Source organism: Diadema antillarum, unplaced genomic scaffold, assembly GCF_040938485.1.
Source record: "Diadema antillarum isolate AM-2024a unplaced genomic scaffold, OU_Dant_1.0 scf00000075, whole genome shotgun sequence".
NCBI classification, from domain to species: Eukaryota; Metazoa; Echinodermata; class Echinoidea; order Diadematoida; family Diadematidae; genus Diadema; species Diadema antillarum.
Genome location: NW_027270964.1, coordinates 2,295,301 through 2,312,402, shown reverse-complemented (window position 1 = coordinate 2,312,402; position 17,102 = coordinate 2,295,301). Strand labels below are relative to the sequence as shown.

At 38.1% G+C, this 17,102-nt stretch overlaps 1 protein-coding gene across 1 annotated transcript in view; it reads left to right on the top strand.

Moving 5' to 3' along the window:
• Nucleotides 1-17,102, top strand: part of LOC139717445 (rho GTPase-activating protein 45-like) — an 88,783-nt gene that overhangs the window by 41,012 nt on the left and 30,669 nt on the right. Inside the window, exons 4-7 of the mRNA XM_071628953.1 lie at nt 4,239-4,382; nt 7,212-7,360; nt 8,493-8,580; nt 14,329-14,466. Of these exons, the coding sequence (XP_071485054.1) occupies nt 4,239-4,382; nt 7,212-7,360; nt 8,493-8,580; nt 14,329-14,466 (519 nt within the window). The remainder of the gene's footprint in view (nt 1-4,238; nt 4,383-7,211; nt 7,361-8,492; nt 8,581-14,328; nt 14,467-17,102) is intronic.

Sequence of the window (17,102 nt, the reverse complement as noted above, 5' to 3'; positions counted from 1 at the left end):
CCGATTACCGGTATTTACCGATGAATGATCGACGGAGAGTGAGGCGAAACACTGTATACTAAGCTCTGTTTTTCCCCCTAAAATATACTTACAGCATCATACATCTAGGCGTTTATAGATATCATCTTTAATTCTCTACGGAAAATTATTATAATCAAGGCTGATATGTCTAATTTACACTTTTTAACACTCAACTTTCCATTCCAATATATATTTACTAGTAACTCAAATTCACCGAAACAACGGCAACGAACGCTGTCCCGACGCCTACGCGGCGGCCCTACAACAACCCGACGAGTACGCTGAAAAGCCCCAGCTCGCTCGGGTGCAGACGAAAAAAAAACCCGCTTCGGTCTCTATGAAGCACTACTTTTACACTCGAACTGTTTGAAAACACGCCCGAACACGCTCATGTAACTTATATCATTTTGAAGATCAAGGTCAGCCCTACCTCTCTAACTATAAGAAAATTGCGGAAATGTGCGGGATTTCTCATAATCGATACAGAAACAATATGATGACATCTCTAGCGCACAAACCTTACTGCTCAGTAACTCCGTTGTTTGTGTACCGATTTCGCTGGTTCAAACGGCAATCTCCTCAGCACAGTCTGCTGAACCAGCGAAAGGTATAGACATACTACGCTACCCAATTCTTGAGCCATAAGTTGTAGCTTTCGAAGGGGGACGTCTTTCACTGAATGTAATAGACTGCCAAAATTTTGAATATGACGTCATATCGTCGGTGCCACGCATCGCTTCAAAGCCCGATTTTTACGAGCGTGTGTTTATGGAAGGCCTGGAAAGGAGATCATGTTGCGTCACTCTAGTGCGCCGGAGGGTGATGGGTGGACCGATAAGGCCAGATTTTGACATATTTATCACAGAATGAGGGTTGGATTTCAAGAAGTTAATCGGTGTAAGACCACTTGATTTTTTTTCTGAGGGAAGCTCTCAGAGTGCCATCTCCATTTCTTCCACCTCCCTGGTCAAATGCTGCACACAGTGTGTGCACACAGTGTGTGTGTTTGTCTGCTAGCACAACTACCTGTTAATCAGATGTAAGGTTTACATCGCACCCCCGCTACAATCAGTGATGTAACAAGGTGCGAAAGCTGGTACACGTGGAATACGATCAACTCACAGCCTGTCCCAACATCTACCTTTGTTCCTCCAAGCTCGGACGTAATCCCAATGTTACAAAGAACAAATGCTAGGCTAAAAATAAAGAAGTACACACACTCTGGACATAGCTGACCAAAGAGTGAAACATGACGTATCCTTTTGTCACAATTGTCTCGACAGGTTTATAGTACATTTTCTCATGTTTACTTTTCATTACTTCGACAGAGCGCATTGGACACCAGTGCCAAAGTGGTACATTTAGCATTACATCATGTAGTTGTAAAATCAGACATTGGTTTCTTTTTAAAACCATGATGGACACGCTCTGAAATTACTCTTATTGCATCTGAAGAAAAGGATTGTGTTTTTTATTACAAGTCTGATATATCATGCCAAGACATTGCATGTAAAGAAACTTGCCTAACTTCAGGATGTCCTTCTGTCCAGCACTTCTGATTAAAGAATGTTTGTGATTGAAAGTTATGGTCTGAGCTATAAAGGAATTCCTGTTCAAGATATTGTCACAACTTTGCATCATATCCATCAAAGTTTTAAAATGTAACAACAATGCAGTTTGATGGCCCTTCACTTTTCAGAATAAACCAGACCCCAGCAATGGAGAAGAATATGTGCTTTTCTGATCTAATTGAAAGTGAATCATCTTCTAAATTTGCACACCAGTCTGCTTCAATTGATGAAACAACCTTGATGAAAGCTCCAATGATTAGTATGGAATCTTTAGTAGGGAATCTTTATTCGTATCTCTTTTGTTGTTCTAGCTTTTTTTTTAAAACCCTCCGAGACCATCAATGTGCAAACATTAAGCACTGTCATGTTGAGTTGAATTAGTTACCATCACCATTGTCAGAGACAAAATAATGGGAAAAAGGTGATCAAGGGACTGGTAAGGTCTGTAGTGGGAGACTAAGGAAGCTTTGGAAGGACAATGACACCAAGGGATGATGGGACGGAATGTCCAAAGATGGGTCGTCTTTTGAGAGAGAGAGGTGTCATGTACATTGTATGTGACAGGAAGGGTGATGAGAGAGGTAATTGTTTGCTTCGGGTCTTTTCATCCAGCCGTGTGGTATTGAATTCAGGTGGGTCTCATTCGGGTGTCAGAACTGGCAAAGCCCCCCACCAAAAGACTCGCCGATCGTATGTATGATGGAAGAAAAGGCTCATGAATAGTAACGTTATAACAATCGAAATGTTATTATATTAGATAGTGTGCAGGAAGTGAAATGTGAATAATGTATGAGGATAATGTCAGCTGTGTATAATTGAATGTTAAAATGTTAAAATGTGTCCATGTAGGAGGGGGGTTTTGGCCACCATGTTGAAACGTGAGATTAGTCAAGATGAGAAGTCAAATGGGACACTCTTGTTTTTAAAATGGTAAATGTTATTTGCAAAAACTTTGTGGATGGACGTATCGAATGTTCAGAATATATCTGGGGTTTTGGAGACTTTCTGTCTTTTTAACCTGTCCATTTTTGGTGTTCAGCATGAGAATTTGTTTATCAGAGTGTGACAATAAGTGCATTCACATTGGAATTACTGTGGTATTAGTTACCATGGTAGTAGATACCGTGGTAATTCACTTGGTTCCATTCTTATTCACAAAATACTGTAGTATTATGGAGTGCACATTGGACATGTGCACATCTCCAGCAGGATATAACATGAAGTGTGTCGGGTTGTTGATAGAGACATACACCCTTGTACAATTGGTGTGGTATTTCATGAAATGGTTCACACTCAAATCTTGCATACAGAAATGGGTGTATTCCCTGTCAAGTTTGAATTACAACCCTAAATACTGCAATACGTCGCTTGCCCGGAAGAAGGGAACGAGCGCGCGAATACGCGTAAAAAATAGATTTCGAGAAAATCGCAATTTAAAGTTTCAATTGACTATATCTTTGATATTTGAATATCAATACTGCTGAAAATTCACAAGTGAACAGATAATATTCCAATTTGGTACTAGCTAAAGTGGCTATAATGAATAATCTACAAATCTTATGATATTGCTTATGATCTTACCTCATGCAGGTCTTTTCTCGAAATCTATTTTTACGCGTATTCGCGCGCTCGTTCCCTTCTTCCGGGCAAGCGACGAATATATCTTGCTGTATTTTGCTGTATAATGTGCGTTCACATTGTAAACTACCGCCTTACAAGGTATTTCATAGTCAGTGTGAATGCATACTTGAATTAGAATCGGGTGAATTGTGTGAGTCTCACACTCACACTGACTGCTTGAGAGTTGGCAGCCCTGTGATTAGACATTGTCAAAAGCATTGTGAGATAATGGGGCTGAGTGGTTTAAAGGAAGAACAAGGAAGCAGAAGAGAGAGGGAAACCTATGGGGAGAATTGAAGGGAGCTGTCATACTGAATAACTGGTAGAGTATGAATGGGGCAATGACATCTGAGAGAGAAATATAATATACTGTAGCAATATCATACTGCAAAGAGAGTGACTAATGAGTGTGAGAGTTCTATGTTTGAACACTTCATAGGATTTGAGACTGTAAGGAGGCATGTCAGTCTCTATTGACAGTACATGATATACACCAACACACGGTGTTGACGTAAAAACACTTGCATCTCATTGGTCAAGGAATATATTGGTTACATATTATGATCTTTGATATTGTAATATTAATTGAACAGTCAAATGACTGACATGCATGTAATGATATCAAGTACGTATGTGTCTGATTGTCATAAAAGAGACAATAATCATATGAATATCATCAAAGCATGGATTTTGCCAATCTTAGCCATGTTGTTAAGTATAAGGAAATTGGTTGTTTGTTTGTTTGTTTTTGATGGGGGCAATTATATATGTAAGTCTTCAATCACTTAGCTTCTTACCTGCAGGCTTAAAGTTTGCTGGTTGTCAGAATCCAAGCGATAGTCATATTGAAGAAAATTAATCTCTCAGAAGTTGGATACTATGGCTTGCTTTTTAAATCCCTCCTTCATAGAGGAATGATATTGTAGACTTTCAAGCACCTTGCCATCCTATACGTTAATCGGTGTAACTTACAATGATATCATATTAAAGTACTTGTATTTTTTCAATGCTCTTCCTAATCACCAGAGAGAACAGAGACGATACGGGTGGCGGCCCATGAGAAATTACGGGACCTCCTCAACATCCTACGAGGCATCCTGGATAAATACACCGCCCTCAAGTCCACGGACGTGCACACAGCAGCAGTGGTCCTCATTGCTCGTATAAAAGGTGAGGCAGACCCTTGATCTTGTGTACATTTCAGTAGCTCAGCAGGAGTCCTGAGCATTAAAAAAAAGACAGAAAAAAAAGAGATGATTGATTTCTGCTATCTCTGCCTGAACAAATGTGCTTTTCAGTCAAACTGGCTAAAATGAAAAAACAAAACAAAAAATGAGGTACTGAATGTGCCATATATATACAAATGTTGGGGAGGGGGTTATTTTCATGAATTTCATGAGTCAGGTTCTGTTTGTGAAATTAACATCATGTGAAAATATAAACTCTGATCCCATCATGAATGCGACATGCATTCTTACATTTCTCCCTTCATTGCTGTTCTTCATGATTGGGAATTCAACCACTCGCCAAGTTGAAGGGAAGTCCCAATTCACACATACACACACACAAAAATAGACTCGCTGTTGAATTATGACATTATATACATTGCCTAGTAGCCTTATCCATGAATTTGAGGCATGCTCAAACAAGGATTACATTGTATTGTAATGATTCTATACTAAAACCCTGTAATGTCTGTGAGAGGATCTCTGAAAATCTCAGAAAACTGCCTTCTTGGAAGACATGCTCACATAAGTGCATTTATGGAGAATACACTTCTTGGCATTCTAGAAGCTACATCTGTACTCCACAACTGACACTGTCGTGAGATTCTTTTTTAACTCCATGCACTTCGCTTGTGATGCTGTAACGTGCTGTATTCTTTGCTATTTGCATCCTGGCTAAATGCATTACTTCTGACAGGACTTGGAAAAATACCTGCAAAGTTAAATTTCTACTGAATCTGATATGATAGAAAAATCCGCTGCACTGTTTTTCTGTATCTATTTAAACATTATATGATTACAAGTACAGTTTACTGTGTCAGTGGTATAAAATCTTAGTCTTGAGCCATTGTTTTTCCAGCTTATGTTTATTTTGCTTATACAGGGCCGCATATCTCATGCAAGCTATTACAAAGGAGTACATAGATCACAAGCATGTTAGACAAATATATAGAAATTATTTATTAATTTCTTCCCTCAATAGCACTTTTACTGTCATTGCTTTTAAGTTTTTGTAGAATAATCCAGGAGGCATACATATGGAAACTGTGGGTTATTCATTGTTAATGGATGGGCAGAGCATGCCTGTGCCATACATACTTCCAGACACGCGTCACATGTGGGATATCCGGATATGATTGAAGTAGTACCGCAGGATATCGAGAACAGGATAGAGTGAAAGATATCTTGCATTGCGAAATAAAACCTGGAAGAAAGCTGAAAACAAGCCCTACACAGAACAAATTATATGGCAAGAGTCCAGTATGAACCAGCGAGAAGCACTCTTGAGAGTTTGAACCTCCACCATGGCAATGTGGGGTCACTAAAGCCATTAGAACCAAGCGTGTATCCTTCAGAAAACATCCTGGAGATGGATTATGATCAGGATCACCCCCAAAACTAATCACCTGTTCCTTTTTCCCCCAGCAGACGTATCCTGAAAATGTTATCCAAATACGTTCACATGATTTCACGGACACAAGAACAACTTTTCACAAAGATGTATTTACTAACAGACAAGCATTATAATGAAAAAAAAAAGATGACAAAAAGCAAAGAAAACACGACTTTCTTGGCAGAGGTTATAACTGAGGGAAGATGGAGGCACATGAACAGGAAGAAGTGTCGAACGACAAATAAATGCAAGGAAATGATTGATGTTACAAAACTGTATCTGGACTGATTTATCAGCACAATACCATGTAACTAGCAGACACAGACATTAGCTCCACTTGAGACCCGAGGAGCACTCGGTTTTAGACAAAGCCCTTTTTCCCCCCCAATGCCCTTTGCTTGGATGTTTTCCACAAGGTCCATCCATATCAAAATTATGTTACTATGAAAAGATGCCTGATTGCTATGGGATATAAATGCTTTAATAAGAAAACTGAGGTTCATGATGGTAAAAATGATTTTGGAAGCCTATGTTCTGTGTTTACAATGTAAAGGTTCGTTTGACCCGTAAGTGAGATGTTGAAAGAGCATGCTAGCGAACCGTCTGTTTGTGTGTATGTGTGAATTTCTAGCAGTTTGTTGTCAGAGGAGTGGTCTTCCTGATGCAGTATGCAGTTTTGTTATTGCTTATTGGTAATAAAGAGACCCAACAAACGTGAATGTGATATCATCAGGTTTTCCTCAATCCTTTATTGAACGGAAACATGTTTTTTGTTTGTTTATTGGTTTGGGTTATTTTTCTTTTAAAGATTTGGTTTAATACAAAACCTGATATCATCAAGTTTACACCCAAGATATTGAAATTGTAATCCCTTTGATAACATCCCCAGGATGTTGGTGAAACATGAATGATTCAATGGTTTGCATTCCAATAGTATCACTGCAATCTTCTTATGTGGACCATGTGACAATTGGGGGAACGGTTGGCCGGCATGTTCACCACGTAATGAAAACTTGATTCTGGAGCGGAAATTTCCTTGTGGCTTTGTGAGAATATGTGGTTTAAGGGTAAAATCGTTCTTTTCAACTATTTCTGTTGTAAATTGTAATTGCCACTGTTGTGACTGATTATATCAAAACATATTGTTTGTTTTTTGTTTTTTTATTGCAGCTGATACAATTTTGTTGATTTTTCTTTACCTGTATGTTTGAATGCTAGGAAATAATAAACTCAGAGTAGATCAGGTTTGAAGGAATAGAGATCAATGAATTGATACTACATGTGCAATGTTCAAGGTTGATGACCTTGCACTTCTTGAAGTTGAAGGAAAACAGATTTTACAGTCTATTCTTTCGCTGTCTTTACGCTGTTTTTGCCCAGGTTTAACCAGCAACAATGAGGAAAAAGACAAGACCGCCCTCTACGAGGTCATCGATGCCCTTGCCCTTGCCTTCAGCAATAGCGTGACGGAGTACCTTATGGGTGATATAGAGCAGACTTCGTTGCATTTAGGTTTCCATCCTTCCAAGGTGAGTTTTGGTAGCTGATCTTGCAACTGATTGACAAATTGCCCTGCCATGATGTACAATAATGCGTATGCACACTGATTTTTTAGTGTTTTTGATAGAAATCGTGTGCGTACGTACTCAAGTAATGAACCCACAACCTCCTTATTGCTAGAAAGGTGTCATATCCACTGGACTACATAGCTCCTGCCCGATAGCCAATGATCGATCGTTCTGATTTCTTTAATATGGCAGCGGGTTCTACATATTCATTCAAATGAGTTATTTTTGCATCTTTTGCGTCAAGTTGTTTTTGTTGCAGCTGTTTCTTAATGCAGGAATCAGTGATCTTATCCTTTATTTTTTTTTCGTATTTCTCCTTTAATCGTAAAGATTCTTCCTCTTATGGTTAATAGGGTATGTTGTTTTTGGGGTGCCATGATATTGAGGGTACACAGCATAGGTTTGGAATTTAAACCAGAAACTTTGCATGTTTGGGCCTGCTCTCTTCTAAAAGTTGTGTTGGTGTTAATGCTCTGATTTCCTCTTATGTTCTCTTTTTTTTCTTCACAACACAATCCTTGTGATGGTAGTATCGACTGGTTACCTGATGTTTTAAAATTCAATGTACCTTAAGTACAACCTTGCACATACCAAAGTTATCAAAGTTTGTTCCTGGCAACTGGTAAGGTTTCAAAAGACTTGCTGGAGATAGCAACAACTACACACTGTGTGTATGCAAAGTGGGGAGTAAAGTTGAAGTAAAATGCATTGAAGAAAAAAAGGTAGATGGAATAGCTTGCTGTAAATATCCATAACTTTGAACAAATTAGTAAACAGACTTATTCACGTTATTGTCAAATGTCTGTCATTGTCTAAAGTGTTTTCATTTTCTTAACTCGATTTGGGAACATTTTGCATACAATATGTGATCAAATTGTGAAAAAGAAGGTAATGTACCACTGTATGTGATTAATGAACCGAGACTTCAAAAAGTTCGATATCTATGCTAGTGAATTCTTAAAAAAAATAACAACAACAAAACAACAAGAATCTTGAAAGGATTGTGCTAGAGATGTTTTCTTTTCCTCCTGTCATTAACCTTGAAATGATTTCTTGTGTCTTTTTTTCTTTTGTGTTTGGTCTTCTTTCTCAGTCTTGCGAGAGTCTGGTGTCGATAAGCAGTAACTCCGAGTACATTGGGCCACACTTTAAGGAGACTGCCAGTGACATCAGGGAAGGCAGTAAGTTGATAACTCACTCTAAGCGATGTAATAGAGAGGTGTTCTTGTAGTTTGGTGATTGACGATGATTGAGTGTTGACGTTTTGGAACTTGTCTGTGGAGTGTAAGTGTGACTTCAGGTGATTGTTTCCAATGTCAGTGCCATCTACATTTCTATCAACTCTTCATTTTTTGAATATTCATCACAAACATTTTCTGTCTTCTTATTGCTTTATGTTCACTGAAGAGCATCTGTGAAATGTGATATTACATATTGTTGGATACATACACTGTAGCTGCTTGATATGTAACCAAATTTACAGTTATTCCAACTGCAGTGTTAAGTTTAAGTTTCATTAGAATTGTACAGTATGCATGTTTGATGAGATATCCAGTATTGGCAGTTGGAGAGTTTATATAGAATATTTTTATTCATTTTGTTTGTTCCATTTTTTATACCCCCACCCACACATAGTGTGTAGGGGGGGGGGGTATATAGGAATCACTCTGAGGTCGGGTGGCCGGTCGGTTGGCCGGTCGGTCGGTCGGTCGGTCGGGCGGTCGGGCGGGCGGTCGGGCGGTCGGGCGGTCGGGCGGTCGGTCCGTTGCAAAATCTTGTGGATCGAACTCCTCTCTCATTTTTTGAGCAATTGACCCCAAATTTGGCATGTGTGACCACTATCAAAGGTAGATGTGCAAGACACCTTTTTCGTTAGTATCGCGTTATGCGTTGCCATGGCAACGGCATATTTTTATAAAAACTTGTGGATCGAACTACTCTCATTTTTTGATCAATTTACCCCAAATTTAGCATGTGTGACCGCTATCAAAGGAAGATGTGCAAGACACCTTTTTTGTTAGTATTGCACAATGAGTTGCCATGGCAACGGCAAATTTTAAAAAAATCTTGCAAAATGTTGTGGATCGAACTCCTCTCTCATTTTTTGAGCAATTGACCCAAAATTTGGCATGCGTTACCGCTATCAAAGGTTGATGTGCAAGACACCTTTTTTGTTAATATTGCATAATGCGTTGCCATGGCAACAGCAAATTTTCATAAAAACTTGTGGATCGAACAACTTTCTCATTTTTTGAGCAATTAACTTCAAATTTGGCATGTGTGACTGCTACCACAGGCCGATGTGCAAGACACCTTTTTCATGAGTATTTCATACTGTGTTGCCATGGCAACGGCAGATTTTCATAAAAATCTTACAAAATGTAGTGGATCGAACTACTCTCTCAGTTTTGTAACAATTCAGTTTGAATTTGTGATATGTGATCAATGTAATATATAGTTGTGCCAAAATATCTTTGGTGTGTGCATTCAAAAATCTGTTACCATGGCAACGGCAGTTTTTTTTTACCAATAATACAAAAATGTGTGGATTAATCTAACTCCTTCAGTTTTTAAGTATTTGGCTAAAAAAATTGGCACATGTGACCACTATGGTACATAGATGTGCGTACTTACTCATTCGTCATTGTTGATCAATGCGTTGCCATGGTAACAGCATAGTTTGAATGAAAATCATGCAAAAATATTGTGGATTCAGATAACTCCCACAGTCTTAGAGCATTTGGCTTGAAATTTGGCACATGTGACCACTATAGTAAATGGATGTGTAAACTTAATCTTTCGTCAATGATAAACAATGCGTTGCCATGATAACAGGTTTTTTTTTTTTACCAAAAAGGATACAGAAATATTGTGGATTCGGCTAACTCCCTTAGTCTGTGAGCATTTCTAGCTTGAAATTTGGCACACATAACCAATGTGGTACAAAGATGTGTAAACTTAATCTTTCGTCAGTGGTGATCAGTGTGTTGCCATGGTAACGGCATATTTTGAATGAAAATCATAGAAAAATATTGTGGATTCAGTTAACTCCCTCAGTCTGTGAGCATTTGGCTTGAAATTTGGCACATGTGACCACTATAGCGTATAGATGTGTAAACTTGATCTTTCGTCAGTGGTGAACAATGCGTTGCCATGGCAACAGCATCTTTTCACTAAAATGCATACAAAAATATTGTGGATTCAGGCAACTACCTCAGTCTTTGAGCATTTAGCTTGAAATTTGGCACATGTGACCACTATAGTACGTAGATGTGCATACATAATCTTTCGCCATTGTTGATCTGTGTGTTGCCATGGTAACAGCATATTTTGAATGAAAACCATGCAAGAATATTGTAGATTCAGTTAACTCCCTCAGTGTTTGAGCATTTGGCTTGAAATTTGGCACATGTGACCACTATAGCATATAGATGTGCAAACTTAATCTGTCATTAGTGTTGAACAATGCGTTGCCATGGTAACAGCATTTTTGTCACCAAAAAGCATATCAAGATACATGTATTGTGGATTCAGCTAGCTCACTCAGTCTTTGAGCATTTAGCTTGAAATTTGGCACACCTGACCACTATGGTACGTAGATGTGCAAACTTAATCCTTGGTTATTGTTGATCAATGAGTTTCCATGGTAACAGCATATTTTGAATGAAAATCATGCAAAAATATTGTGGATTCAGGTAACTCCCTCAGTCTTTGAGCATTTGGCTTGAAATTTGGCACATGCAACCATTGTAGTTCAGAAATATGCAAACTTCATATTTTATCATTGTTAAACAGTGTGTTGCCATGGTAACGGTACATTTTCAATGAAAATCATACAAACATTTTGATTCTCCTAACTCTGTTTTAGAGCATTTTGGCTTCAAATTTGGCACATGTTACCTCTACATTACCTCGATGTGCAAACAATCTTTTGTCAGTGTTGAAAATGTGTTGCCATGGTAACAGTATATTTTGAATGAGAATGATACACTAATATTGTGAATTCAACTAAGGCCCTTAGCCTTTTATCGTTTGGCTTGAAATTTGGCACATGTGATGGCTATTGTGCAAACTTCATTTTTTTCTTAATGTGCAACATTGTGTTGCCATGATAACACAGTTTTTGATGAAAACCATACAAATTATCAGTCTATATCTTGCTCACTCAGTTTTTGAGCACTTGACTTGAGATGTGGGACATGTGACTAACAGTGAGCAATACATTTATTCACTTTTGAACAGTGCATTGCCATGGTAACATTTTTTTTCCATTAAAAAGTAAAAAAAAGAAATTAGTCCTGGTTAAGCTAATTCTCTCAGTTGTGGGTGGGGGTATATTAATCACAATGAGTGATAGTTCTAGTTTTTTTTTTTGTCGAGAGAAGTCAGGATTGTGTTTTCCTTCATAGAAGTATTAATACAAAATGATCCCTAAATGTCAAAACTCAAAGTTAACATTCTCTTGCCATCCATAATACATTGTCATGTTATTAAAAGCTGTAGGGCCTATAGATGACATTGCCCTTTTGCTAGTCGTAATCAATTCAGAGACTCCAACTCTCCCGTTTTCGACGGGAGATCTCCCGCCGAAAGCCCATTTTTGCAAAATCTCCCGTTCTCCCGTTTGAGATTTCATTTCTCCCGCCCTGGCTCTGTGTCTCCCGGTGGAAAGGATTTCTTACTTTTTGCTATCGTATGTTGAAAAAATAAGCCTTAGATAGCACCAGAGAACATCTAGAACCCTAGGAACTTCGCGCTTCGCACAAATCAACTTGGAGTCTCCCGTGTACTAGGGGTTTCGGGCGGGAGAATCTCCCGATCAGAGGGTGCTTGGGGTTGGAGTCTCTGTCAATTCCATTAGGAATTTTAAAGATCTTGTATTTAACATGAGTCACATGAAAGGTGAATCTACATTCAAGGTCTTGAACTACACCTTGTAAACTCAGTGGTCAGTGCTGAGGCTTTGTAATGTCCATTTCCTTCCACTTATACAGCCAATGTTACAGATAAAAAGGAGGCAGTGCTTTGCTCAGCAAGGACCCTTTAATGTTGTCTGACTCAGAAAGAGAAAAGTTGTGGGTGTCCTGCAAATGATGGAGTGAGAAGCATCTAAAAAGTCTTCTATCTCTCACTATGTCAACCCATTGATCAGATTATTTAGAATGGCGTATCTTACATCAACTTTCTGCTGATAACAGGATAAGAAACTCTGCTTGTGTTAGTTTATCACCTTTAGTGCACTCTCCCCCATCCTCATTCCTCCCTCCCCCCCCCCCCCCACCTTCTTCTCTCACTTTTTGCTGGAAAATGTCGGCAGAGTTCATGGGTAAGGAGGGGAAATGGATAGTTGGGATGCCATACATTCCAGGCCATGTCCATTTCCAGAGGGCCCTTCCTTCCTACGACCCACTAGTGTGAATGGCAAAAAGATAAACATGTCAGGGAGGTTGTTTCCGTCGGGATTGATGCGTGACTGCCCCTGCTCTCTTGACTCTCGCTGACAGCGCTGAGGAGTTTCAGTTTGTCTTCATGACAAGAGTGTTTGGATATGTAGATATCATGTTCTCCCATTTGCGAAATAATTGTGTGTTCATGTTTGCGTGTGTGGATGATATACAGTATGTCACATGTGTGTTTTACATGCACATTTGTGCTGACAGTCATAACATTGTAATTGGTCTCAGATTTCAGGCAAAGAGAAAGATAAATGTTGGCTCTGGTTATGAGGCCACAGAGCATTCTTTATTGAGAGAAACTAATCTGATAGTATCACATGTATTGTATGCCAGATTTTCTTCTCTTTTTTTTTCTATTTTTTTTTTGTAAAAGCCTTTAAGTCAGGCCCTAGTAATTCAGTTTTAGCCATATTCTTGTGTTTGCATGCATGTACACAGTAGATGATCTTTAATGATTCTCAGTCTTACACATAAATTCCTGTTGCCATCCCTACAATACATGTATGTACTGAATTGTTACTGTATGTGGTCCGTTTAGAGATATGAAGACTTTTATTTTTTGGCTTCCAGTCTTCATATTGTGTGGTTTACTCTTTTTTTTTTCTACAAGCACATATTCAATATGAAGTATAAGTGTGATTGCAGAGATACGCAAAATATTTGCCCTTTTTATTTCACACATCACTGTTTTTATGGGAACAAAAGCATTGCATCATTGAATACGGAGAATAAATATGCATTGGAGATGTTATAAGGTTTGGGACAAGAGTTACAAGGACACACAGGCTTCATGCTTGCAGAATATGGCCAGAGGTGAAAAGGGTAAATTGGCGAACTTAAAGGGAAATATGTTGCAAAAAAGGACAGTTTTGTGAAAGATTCTAGAGAAATCACTACGAACGAGATGAACAGAAGTCTGAGCAGAACTATGAATGAAGAATGTTATGAATGAACTGAGCCATTTGAGACATTATCTTTGGGATACCTTAGATTTAGTAGTTCCTTCTACCCATTTCTTGGTCACATGACCATAACAATGCTAGCACAGAATTTGACACTTGCCGACTAAACCATAAATCACTTAAATTCATTTGAAATACATGAAACAGTTTGTATCAATTGGGCTGCCAACCCTCCAAAATTTGCACTGACACAGGGAAAAAATATGTGAGAATTAAAGAAATTACAGTTTGTCATCACTTCTTTTTGACCCTATCAGTCCTGACGGCAGCCTTTTCTGTAACCTGTATACAATGTCAATGGTTTTCAAGGAGTTGACTATAAAATGACAAAATCAGTTTAGCTATATGAACCTTTTAAAAACAAGGTAGAGAACAGAAAAAGGTGAAGAAGAGATCACAAGCCAGCTTATCCCAATAAAGTTTGCCTTATTTGTTCCTATGGCAATGGTGTAATTATCTGTCTGTCTGTCTGCCATTCATCTGTATGTCTGTTGTTCTGTCTCCTCACCAGGCCAGCTAAACTCTGAAGAGATTGATGCATGGCTGATGCAGCTGGAGGGAGGGGTGGACCTGGCCCTAGAGCGGGCCAAGGCATGGTCCAAATACTCCAAAGATGTCATCCTCTATGTGGAGAAAAGAGTGCATCTCGGTGAGTTCATCCTCTTGTGGGTCAGGCTGTTTGGTGTTGTTGTCGTTGTTAAGGTTGTTGTTAAGTTAAGAGGCACATCATTCATATTTGAATATTTGCGCCCTTTAGTTTCATAAAATAAGTACTTTACAAAGGAGCAATCACTAAAAAAAAAAAAAAAAAAAAAAAATGAATTACCTAGTAATCCAATTTTGCATGGAGAGCAGTCTGCCTTCATACGGCTGGGACAGATGAGACCTAGTGCTTGATGGGGACATGGTTAAGTATCCTGGTTACAAGGCTTTTGCATTTTTTGTTTAGGATAATTATAGTACAACTTCAAATTTTTTGATGCTCTTGTTGGGATCGTGTCAAAGGAGTTTCACATGGTGTGAAGATGAAGTTCATTGACGGAAGATTTTTATCAAGGTGATGTATCTCAATGAAAAAATACATAGACTGTGTTTGACTCAGTGGTAGTGTCACTGCCTTGTAAGCAGTATGTGTTGGGTTCAGATTCCAGGATGGTTTCTTCTCCTCACTTGGGTTAATAGAGGTATTGATTTGTCAGTGTGTGATTTAGATTTTTACTGTGGGAAAGGGGATATTCATTTTGAAAAAACAACAACAAAAAAGGTGGAAAAAATTGCCTGGTGTGACTGTGTCATGTTTTTAATAATCATTACAGTGTACTTAAGGTCATTTTTTTTATATATTTCTCAATCTCATTCAGAGGTCTTTTCCACTTGTCAAGAGCTACTTTTTAAAATCACAATATATCTGGCCAGCACACCAACAACATTGTGTCTTTGTCTGCAAATGAAGATCCTCCCAGTGTGGGTCTCCGTTGTGTGCACAGATCACATCCCAGCAAAGCCTTGTCAATTAGTATGATGTACGTTAAGAGGGGAAAAAAAAAGACTGCTAAAGTCGTGTTGGAATTTTAAAAGGGGAGGGCATGATGTTCTAGGTGTTTGATGTTGTGATAATGTAGCAAAATGCGTATTTGAACAGGTCCAGTGTGTTTGCCCAGCACCCACTGAGGTGCGTATGTGTTCTGTCTAGCCTCGAGCTGTATTGTTTGTTTCACTGAGTGATGATGTACAGTAGAATCGTAAGTGACCACTAAATCTGTGAGATCGGAAAACGTGTGAGCAATCTCTGATGGCATGGCAGCAGTCAAGAAAATATACGTGTTCAGAGTTTGAACTGTCATTCAGAGCTATTTTTCTCCCTTTTCCAGTTTACAAAAGACCGAAATCCATCCATTGTAGAATCTCCATTAAAGTCTTCTTTTTTCTTTCTTCAGTCAAATGCCACTATACATTTGATCTGTGAAAGGGACATTTTGTTCAATGCTTTGATTTCATGGTTGGCACATAACAACTACAGCTTATGGTTTGAATGCAATAGATGCATCTATTTTCATACTTTTGAGATATAGATTGTTACAGTTAGTAGCAAATTGTTATTAACCCACTGAGGACGAGTCCCGAGTATACTTGGGCGGTTGTCTATGGGGAATGCGTATTGTAGCAAAATCAAACCATCTTCAATGGGTTAAAAGTTGCCTCAAAATGAATATTATATATGTTTTGCACATTTCTATGACTGGTTGCAATGTATTTCATTCATTGAAATATTTCCACTTTAAAGCATGATAATGCTATTCACCAATTTCAAAATACATTTTTCATGCTACAATACAAACATTGTATGTTTCAAATGTGGGATCGCAAACAGCATACATGAGTCTTGTTGAGAATAATTCCTTACAATCAATGTAACATTTCAGCAAGGGCAATCATTACAAAAAAATTCACATGAAATCATAACAAAGATGGCATGCCAGAAAAGAAAAGATGGGAGGAAATATTGCATACTCATACACATAACTTCTGGTACAGTTCATCTTAAAAGGAATGTTTTATTAAGTCTTTTGAATGGACAAAGTCTTACTGCATTTAAGTGATGCGAGCATGGTATTCCAAAGAATGGAGTCATTGTAAAATGTGTTTTTGAAATCTGGTTTGATTGACCCAATGGGTATAAATATTTTGAGTGTTCCTAGTGTTATACAATATGCAATACAGTACAAGCTTAGCCTTTGCTTTTTGCAGTTCTTTCATTCATTCATTCATTCATTCATTCTTTATTGGTCTATGTCAGACATAGAAATTTGGCTTCTACTGGCATTACATTGCAACAAAATGATCGTAACAGTTCACATAGTTTACATCACAATTACATGATTACGTCTATGATAAGCACAATGAAAACAAACAACACCCTACATATCTATTACACAATACATATACAATATATCAATTCTTTATAACCCTATACATTGTATTTTTAACAACCTACTAATAATTACCCATTGTTTCATACAGCATTAATTCATTCTCTATGACTTTGTTTATGAAATAGTGTGCTGCCTTATCACATGACAATGCATGTGCAGATGTCAATATCTGAAATACATTTACTTTCTATTCAGACGATCACGTTATATCTATGATGGTGTTAGATAATCACATCATATTTATGATGATGTATGAATTTTTTGTTTGATATGGAGAAATTAGTGAAATTTGATAATCGTGAATGGAACAATTCAGAGTGAATTTATTGTGATTGTATCTTTCTACTTGATC